We start from the raw sequence: 9739 nt of genomic DNA, 5'->3' as shown, positions 1-9739 counted from the left end.
ATGAAATTGACCTGATCAAGGATATATGTAAATCATCTTTGTACCCAAACTCATTATGTGAACATTAGCACCTTGCTCAGGTGTATCCCCTCGAACATGAGGGTACATTTGGCTCCTTTAATATTGGTTCTTGAAGAAATCTTTAAAATGTTCATCCTATTAGTAACAACAACAAAAAATATAGGCTACGGTTGTTTTCCTCCACTTCATGCTTTGGTTGTCACTTTAATCTTTCGACTGTCGGTCTGGGTTCTTGCATCCATAGGCATATAGTTCGGTCAATGAGTGCATTTAAGAGAGTCCATTTGGATTGCATGATGATTTTTAGATCAGTAATTCTGCAGTCAGACGAAAATGGAGTATCGAAACGCAATATATGAATTTGAGTGGTAACTTATGCTACATTTTCCCAACAGCCCCATTACTCAACTTCCCAGCCAACCAGAGGAAAAGCATCAATTGAACTAGGGAGGAATAGCGAAGGCCTATAGACAAACACAAAATCAGGGGTGTGTTCAGTTCAACGTTTGCTACGCTGCGTGACAGTTTGTACTGAATTACGTGTGTCCCCAAAGCGCTGTGCGTCGTTCAACAACAGCTTTTGGAGTACATTTGCTCCCATTTGGTGGGTGTGGCGAGGTGTGACCTGATCAATTTGGATGTGACGATTTGAAATCGCAAAACTCTTGCAGTACCCCAAACACTTTCTCCCTCTGGGCCACCACTGTTTCTGTTAAATTCAACTTTGCACACTGTTCTGTCGTACTGAACACGCCCCAGGGTTGTGCCTTACATTCCATTAGTTGGCCACAAAAATCTAAATGTATTAAGATTGAAGACTAGAATAATTTAGAATGACAATGGTGTACTACTGTATACTGCACTATCCAGGGTTGGGTAGGTTACTTTCTAAATGTAATCTGCTAAAGTTACTCGTTACCTGTCCAAAATTGTAATCAGTAACGTAACTTTGGGATTACAACCTCAGTAACCTTATCTGATTACTTTCCATTACTTTTGGATGGCTTTCCCCTTGAGGCATTAGAAGACTACAAAAAGGATCCATGAAATGCTTGTATCATCATAGTGGTCTCTGACTTGTAGTCAGACTTGCTCAGGTGCAACTTAAACTTGTACCTTTTTTCAATGCTGCATTGAATGTAGTTGAGAAAACAGTGGTGTCATTTTTTCTCTTCTCCTTTCTGAATGTCAAAGTAATCCAAGAAGTAATCTAGTTTGTAAAATAATCTAATCGGATTACAATTAGTTTTTTTTGTGATTGGTTTGCATGTAACTGATTAAATGTAATCCGTTACTGTTACGCCCCAGTCATGGCAGCAGTACTCTTATTGTGAAGGATTACAAATATATATTTGACTCGGAAGTGACGACAGGTGCCGCTGGCTTCACCTGAGTGAAAATAATTTAGGCAACACTATTGGGTGTCAAACGACTTAGCTAGGTACATGGTGGTGAAATAATGTGTGTAACACTGGCAGATAATATTATCTAGACAAATTACAATCAGAACACCGTTAGCGAAGACGGTGGTTGCTAGATAGCAGGAGAACCGATCCAGAGCAAGTACCCTGTACTTGGCTCGCGTTAACGCAACAGCGCTGTGTGTAGGACTAGCTTTAGCTTGCTAGCTACTATTTCTGATGGCGAAAAACACTCTTTCGTCGCGATTCAGGAAACTCGACATAGATGAATTTGATGAGAACAAATTCGTTGATGACCACGATGAGGCTGTCGATAATCAGGGACCGGACGGCACGGAGATAGAAAACCTCATCAGGATATATCCTTTACGTTCATGCCCCCATGTTCGTTAGCTAAATGTGCTAGCTAGCTTGCTAACAGCCGATGTGATTTGATAATGGAATTTGTTTTCAACTCAAATCAAAATGCTCATTTAATTTCTGCTCGTGTTGACATGCATCTTGCTAGCTGATGTTATGCAACTATATCGGTTTAGGTTGCTAGTTAGCCAATGCATGGAGGATATCTCTGTCTGAACTATCCTAGCGCTGGTCCAGACCAGGGCGCCCTCCAGAGCTATTGGAACCCGAGACTCTAGCTACTCGTTAGCTAGGTATCTTAGTTATGTCTAAACATAGTTGTCTATAGCTAGCATGCAAAGCACCAGCAGCTGCTGCACTGTTAATGAGGGAATCACTATGCCGTTTGATTTGGGTGAGATAGGAGTTGCAGGAGGTTCTTCATGGCCCTCTTATGAGGGATGTTTATTTCGAGTGAGCCACATTCAGGGCAATGACACCAGTAGAGGATTTGCTTGAGGCTATTGTTAGCAATTGTTCCTCACATTGTGAGAAACAATAGCTATCTCTCTGCGTTTCATTCTCGGTGTGTCATCTTTCTCTATTTGAGGAGGTACAACTCTGGTCAGGTGAGCTGGAACCGGCTGTGTATGATCAGACACCTCTGTGAGCTCTTGAAATGGATCTCGTATTAGATAGGGTCAATGGCATCAACACCCTCTGTGATGTCGGTCTGCTTCTCACTAGCCGGCTACCACCTGGCTACTCAACCCTGCACCTTTAGAGGCTGCTGCCCTATATACATGGAATCACTGGCCACTTTACATACTGCTTTACTCATCTCATATGTATATACTGTACTCTATTCTACTGTATTTTAGTCAATGCCACTGACATTGCTCGTCCCAATATTTTGTATTTTTTAGATTTGTGAACTATTAGATACTACTGCACTGTTGGAGCTAGGAACACAACCATTTAGCTACTGCTAAATCTACTAAATATGTGTTTGACTAATACAATTTGATTTGGTGAAAAGAATCTGAGCATCGTAGCACCATTAGCTGCAAAAACTTGACGTACCCAGTTGCAGCCCACTTTTTGGAAGCAAACCACTCCATTTCGTTCCCTCGGTATATCGGCATTGAACACATAACCTTCCCTAGGAGAGGGGGTGACTGACAATTTATTAAAATGAGATGTCACCTGGATCTTTCATTTAAAGACCCTTGCTCCCTTTAGTCTCAATGTAGACTTTTGATCTGAAGCCATTCTTCTTATTATATTTTTGCTATCCATTGTAAATGTTTGTTTCTATGATTATATGGCGGGATGTTTGCTTTTTTTCTCCATTTCTGTAAATCAACCAAGCCACACCTGGCTATGATTGCAGGCACCTGTGTGTCTTTTAAATGTATATCAATTAGTGACCAGCATTAGGTTGTCATTATACCCTGATGAAGACTGCTTGTCTGTCAAAACATTGGTTCTGAAATGATTGCATCTGAGCGCCTAGCGTGGCTCTCCTTTTCTTACTCTTTTGCCTCTGGTGGCGGGGGGGGAAATGTGGAGAAGTACAATGTTCCTGCCCTTCAAACCTATTTAGGATATGGCAATAGACGGTGTCAAGTTCCTTAACCGACTAATGCACAGGAGACACGATGACAGCTTTTCACCTTGCTCTGCGGAACCCTCCTCTCAACACTAAGAATCCAGCAATAAAGGTGAGGGGCCAAGACTTTCATCTGAAATTCATGTAACTTTGTGGGAAGGTACACAATAGTATGTGGACATCCCATCAAATTAGTTTATTCGGCTATTTCAGCCACACCCGTTGCTGACAGGTGTATGAAATTAAGCCCACAGCCATGCAATCGACCTGATAAAACATTGGCATTGGAAAAGCATTACTGAAGAGCTCAATAACTTTCAATGTGGCACCGTCATAGGATGCCACCATTCCAACAAGTCAGTTCGTCAAACTTCTGCCCTGCTGGAGCTGCCCCGGTCAACTGTAAGTGCTGTTATTGTGAAGTGGAAACGTCTAGGAGCAACAACGGCTCAGCTGCGAAGTGGTAGGCCACACAAGCTCACAGAACGGAACTGCTGAGTGCTGTAGTGCGTAAAAATCATCTGACCTCCGTTTCATCACTCACTACAGAGTTCCAAACGTAAATCAAATGTTATTAGTCACATGCGCCGAATACAACTGGTATGATCAGTGACATGTTTACTTACGAGCCCCCCAACCAACAATGCAGTTTCAATAAATACGGACAAGAGTAAGAGAAAAGTAACAAGTAATTAAAGAGCAGCAGTAAAACAATAATAGCGAGACTATTTACATGGGGGTACCGATACAGAGTCAATGTGCGGGGGCACCGGTTAGTTGAGGTAGTATGTACATGTAGGTAGAGTTATTGAAGTGACTACGCATAGTTGACAACAAGAGTAGCAGTGGTGTAAAGAGGGGTGGTGGTGGGGGGGCATATAGTCTGGGTAGCCATTTGATTAGATGTTCAGGAGTCTTATGGCTTGGGGATAGAAGCTGTTTAGAAGCCTCTTAGACCTAGACTTGGTGCTCCGGTAGCAGAGAGAACAGTCTATGATTAGGGTGGCTGGTGTCTTTGACAATTTTTAGGGCCTTCCTCTGACACAGCCTGGTATAGAGGTCCTGGATGGTAGGAAGCTTGGCCCCAGTGATGTACTGGGTCATTCGCACAACCCTCTGTAGTGCCTTGTGGTTGGAGGCCGCGCAGTTGCCATACCAGGCAGTGATGCTCTCGATGGTGCTTCTGGAAGCAACGTCAGCACAATAATTGTTTGTCTGGAGCTTCTTGAAATGCGTTTCCGTGGCCGAGCAGCTAAGATCGCCAAGCGGCGGCTGGAGTAAAGCTCGTTGCCATTGGACTCTTTCTTTTTTCCCGAAGGACCAATCTGGGTTTGGTGGATGCCAGGAGAACGCTACCTGCCCAAATAGTGCCAACTGTAAAGTTTGGTGGAGGAGGAATAATGGTCTGGGGCTGTCTACCATGGTTTGGCCTTGGCCCCTTGGTTACTGTGAAGGCTAATCTTAACATTACAGCATTATCATTATACAGCATTAACATTATAATGACATTCTAGACAATTCTGTGCTTCCAACTTTGTGGAAACAGTTTGGGTAAGTTCCTTTCCTGTTTCATCATAACAATGCCCCAGTGCACAAGCGTAGGTCCATACAGAAATGGTTTGTCGAGTTTGGTGTGGAAGAACTTGACTGGCCTGCACAGAGCCCTGACCTCAACCCCATTGAACACCTTTAGGATGGTAACTGCGAGCCCAATCACATGGTGGAACAAACTCCCTCACGACGCCAGGACAGCGGAGTCAATCACCACCTTCCGGAGACACCTGAAACCCCACCTCTTCAAGGAATACCTAGGATAGGATAAAGTAATCCTTCTCACCCCCCCCCCCCCCCCCTTCACCAATTTGTAAGTCGCTCTGGATAAGAGCGTCTGCTAAATGACTTAAATGAAATGTAATGTAATGCTCGTGGCTTAATGGAAGCAAGTCCCTGCAGCAATGTTCCAACATCTCGTGGACAGCCTTCCCAGAAGAGTGGAGGCTGTTACAGCAGCAAAGGGGGGGAAGCTCCATATTAATGCCCATGAGTTTGGAATGAGATGTTTGACGAGCAGGTGTCCACATGGTTTTGGTCATGAAGTGTGCTTGGAGTCTATATTAACATTGGTTTAGAATGCTAGCTCATTGCAGGAGAGGCTTAGCAAGCATCCCAAACACGTTGCCTCTCTTGGGAATCTGTACTGGTGTGAATAACTTTTGTAAACATACTTTCTTGCTGTCTTGTTCTGTCTTTCAGGAAAGGGCTCTGGCAATAGTGCTGAGAGTGTTGACATCATTTAAGTCAAGTGATATTGAGCCAGCCGTCAAGTCTCTTGACAGAAGCGGGGTGGACCTGCTTATGAAGTACATATATAGAGGCTTCGAGAAGCCCTCCGACAATAGCAGTGCGATTCTCCTACAGTGGCACGAAAAGGTGTGAAAGCTATATCTGAACTTGTGCAATCTTTAAACTCTAGTCCATCTAATGTTCATGGAAATATGATGCACAGGAAGCTACTGAGGGGAGTTTGGCTCATGATGGTATCAAACCCAAAGCCATGTTCAACCATTAGTATGAGCCCGTCCTCCCCAATTAAGGTGCCACCTGTGTTTAATCATGTTTCTTCCTCTCTTTCTTCACTCAGGCTTTCGCAGTTGGGGGCTTAGGGTCAATCGTACGAGTTCTGACGGCCCGAAAGACCGTTTGAAGGGAGGGGCTTTATCACGTGGAGTGTCTCGGATGACCACTGGCAAGAGGAGTGACTGCCTTCTGTGGAAGGGAAAGTAGATTATCACAATTTCTTACTGAAAAAACCCTTAAACTACATAAGTTAAAGACAAAACACAAAGGGAACATTTATTTTTAGTTGGAAAATGTATGGGATCGCTGTAATTTAGGAAAGGATATGTGTTCATGTATAGGAGTATCATTTTTACCCAGTAAAGCAGTATCTTTATTGCATTTCTGTTCTAATACCATTGAGAAGCATCAGCATGTTTCTTTGAGGGTGGGGAAGGAAGGGAAAGAGACATGAACATGGCCGGTCAAAGGAAGGGTGTACATGAAGTGGTGCTGGACCTTTATACCAGTGTGTGTGTGTGTGTGTGTGTGTGACATTCAGTGTGCCTGCGAGTGTATGTCTGATATGTTAGTGTAGTATTTCATTTTTTTCTCATTGTCATTTTTGTACAGACAGAAGTACATTTTAATATAAAGAGATTGAGATTCAATTAATTGGTATGCAGGGTGGGGTATATTTAACAATGGGGGATTTTGTTGTGAAGTGCCTGCTGCAATAAACCTGGAAACAAGTGTCCTTGTCATTTGCCCTCTCTATGGGAGCCAAATTGTGTTATTTTGACCAATCACAATAGGATATTTTCAGAACTGATTGGTGGGGGAACAGTTGGGGTGGCTGTAAAGTGCCGTTTTGTATATTTAGAATAGTGGTAGTGAATTTGGCTGTGGAACCTGTATTCCTGTTTAGATTGAACACAACCATAGCATGTGTGGCGAACTGCTCTTTCCACACTAGGGGCTAATATTCTTGGGAATCTACAAACTTTAGTTCCAGAGCAAAAATCAGTCATCCAAAGAGTATAAATTATTTTTAGTTTGCATATTCTACGAGCAAGCACGAAGCAGAGTATTTTCAGTAACCCAGGCTGCCCTATGCACTTGTGGAGAGCTGTGAGGATTACAATATGGTGAAAATTCCATTTAGTCTACCGGAGGGCGAAGTGGAGCTAGATGATAACAAGAAGTGCATAGGGGTCAATTGGGTGTTTGCGTGACAATAGCCCTTAAGTGCAAAATCATGTATATTTGTGAACTGTCAATTTCAGGGTAGGACATCAGGATGCAAATTTGGTGTAAAAGGTTAAATTTGATTAAATGTGTGAAGTTGTGTTAGCGGCAGTAAACAAAAGAGGAAACAAATTAATGAAAGCTGCCTCCTATATGCTTAACCAGAAACATTAAGCTCCAAATTACATCTGGCAGCCACCCAGGGGTGGCTAATTTTAAACAGATACATAGACATAACTACCATTGACACATCAACAACATGTCTACATAAACCCCTTCGAGAAATATATCGGCTAAACTGAATTATGCTGTCAGCAACAACTGGAGGACTTTTATATTTAGTTTTTCTTGAGAGCAAGAAGAAACTGGTATAAATCATCTCTGTGCCCATCGTTGACTGGTCGCATATAATAATAAATGCTATGGAACAAGATGTGAATATCATGCTAAGTGGGGGACATTGACTTCAGGCTCCTTTCAAGCCGTATTGCGTAAGTTCAGCGCTACAGCATGATTTAAAAGCAATCTACGTTAGCGGAGAGCGCATTCACGGTAAACACTGCATACAGTATGTCGGCTCAATCGAAAATGACCTGTACGTTGCTATTGTGCAATCTAACACTTCAGTGATACAGATCAAATAGAGTTCTCTCATTGGTTTTGGTTAGAAAACTAAAATCAGTTAACATTTCCGTGGTGTTTGTAAATGAATTAATTATCTGAAACAATATTTCAGTCCAAAAGTATCTTGCCTATGCCTACTGTATTGTTGATTTTATGTATTAAATAAAATGTTTCATTGCTGCTTTGGGACATGTCTCATTTTTAGAAGAGAATAGTCAAAGCAATAACATTTATTTAATAATCTGTCGGAAGATTATTAAATAAAGACAAATTTCACACAAACTAAACAAAAGTCAAACTTTACATTTTTCTTAATGATTGGCCCCCTTTTCTCCATTTTCGCCTAAAATGACATCTAACGGCCTCTTGCAAGGTTATGCATATTCTTGGTACCATTTGAAAGGAAACACTTAGAGGTTTGTGGAAATGTGAAAGGAATGTAGGAGAATATAACACAATAGATCTGGTGAAAGATAATACAATTATCTTTGAAATGCAAGAGAAAGGCCATCGTGTATTATTCCAGCCCAGGTGCAATTTAGATTTTGGCCACTAGATCACAGCAGTGCATGTGCAATGTTTTAGACTGATCCAATGAACCATTTTATTTCTGTTCAAAATGTATCAAGACTGCCCAAATGTGCCTATTTGTGTATTAATAACTTTTCATGTTCAAAACTGTGCACTCCTCAGACAATAGTATTATTTCACTCTAATAGCTACTGTAAATTGGACAGTGCAGTGAGATTAACAAGAATTTAAGCTTTCTGCCAATTTTCCGATATGTCTATGTCCTGGGAAATGTTGTTGTTACTTACAACCTCATGCTAATTGCATTAGCCTACGTTAGCTCAACTGTCCTGCAGGGGATCCACCAATCCTGAAGAAGTTTTAAAGAGCATTCAAAAAACCTTGCATGTTTTGGTATTTTAGTCACATAACAAATTTTTCCTTCATACTTAATGACATAAAATATAATTGGCAACAAATGGGACAGAACCATTTAAAAGGATAAATACAGAATGTCAAACGATGTTTTAACAAGCATCCCTTGGATTTTTCCACATTTTGTTACGTTACAGACCTATTCTAAAATGTATTAAATCTTTTTTTCTCCTCAATCTATGCACAATACCCTATAATGACAAAGCAAAAACAGGTTTCTATACATTTTTGCAAATATATTTAAAAAAAGAAGGAAATATCACATTTCCATAAGTATTCAGACCCTTTGCTCAGTACTTTGTTGAAGCACCTTTGGCTGAGACTCAGCTTCGAGTCTTCTTAGGTATAACGCTACAAACTTGGCACACCTGTATTTGGGGAGTTTCTCACATTCTTCTCTGCAAATCCTCTCAAGCTCTGTCAGGTTGGATTGGGAGTTTCGCTGCACAGCTATTCTCAGGTCTCTCCAGAGATGTTCAATCGGGTTCAAGTCTGGGCTCTGGCTGGGCCACTCAAGGACATTCAGAGACTTGTCCCAAAGACACTCCTGCATTGTCTTGGCTGTGTGCTTAGGGTCGTTGTCCTGTTGAAAGGTGAACTGTTGCCCCAGTCTGAGGTCCTGAGCGCTCTGGAGCAGGTTGTCATCAAGGATCTCTCTGTACTTTGCTCTGTTCATCTTTGCCTTGATCTTGATGAGTCTCCCAATCCCTCCCGCTGAAAAACATCTCCACAGCATGATGCTGCCACCACCAGGGTTCACCATAGGGATGGTGCCAGGTTTCCTCCAGATGTAAAGCTTGGCATTCATGCAAAATGGTTCAATCTTGGTTTCCTCAGACCAGAGAATCTTGTTTGTCATGGTCTGAGCGTCCTTTAAGTGCCTTTTGGCAAACTAAGCAGGCTGTCATGTGCCTTTTACTGAGGAGTGTCTTCCTTCTGGCCACTCTACCATAAAGGCCTCATTGATGGAGTG

General features: G+C 42.0%; 1 protein-coding gene across 1 annotated transcript; it reads left to right on the top strand.

Moving 5' to 3' along the window:
- Window positions 1-1385: 1385 nt before the first annotated feature.
- LOC135544738 (actin-related protein 2/3 complex subunit 5-like protein) lies at window positions 1386-6702 on the top strand. The gene is made up of 4 exons (XM_064972602.1): window positions 1386-1802; window positions 3434-3505; window positions 5647-5823; window positions 6035-6702. Exons 1-4 carry the CDS (start codon window positions 1662-1664, stop codon window positions 6095-6097), a joined length of 453 nt encoding a protein of 150 aa, XP_064828674.1. The 5' UTR covers window positions 1386-1661; the 3' UTR covers window positions 6098-6702.
- Window positions 6703-9739: the final 3037 nt, after the last annotated feature.

Source organism: Oncorhynchus masou, chromosome 8 (genome assembly GCF_036934945.1).
Source record: "Oncorhynchus masou masou isolate Uvic2021 chromosome 8, UVic_Omas_1.1, whole genome shotgun sequence".
NCBI classification, from domain to species: domain Eukaryota; kingdom Metazoa; phylum Chordata; class Actinopteri; order Salmoniformes; family Salmonidae; genus Oncorhynchus; species Oncorhynchus masou.
Note: the sequence above shows the minus strand (reverse complement) of the source record. Positions and strands in the feature narration are given on the sequence as shown.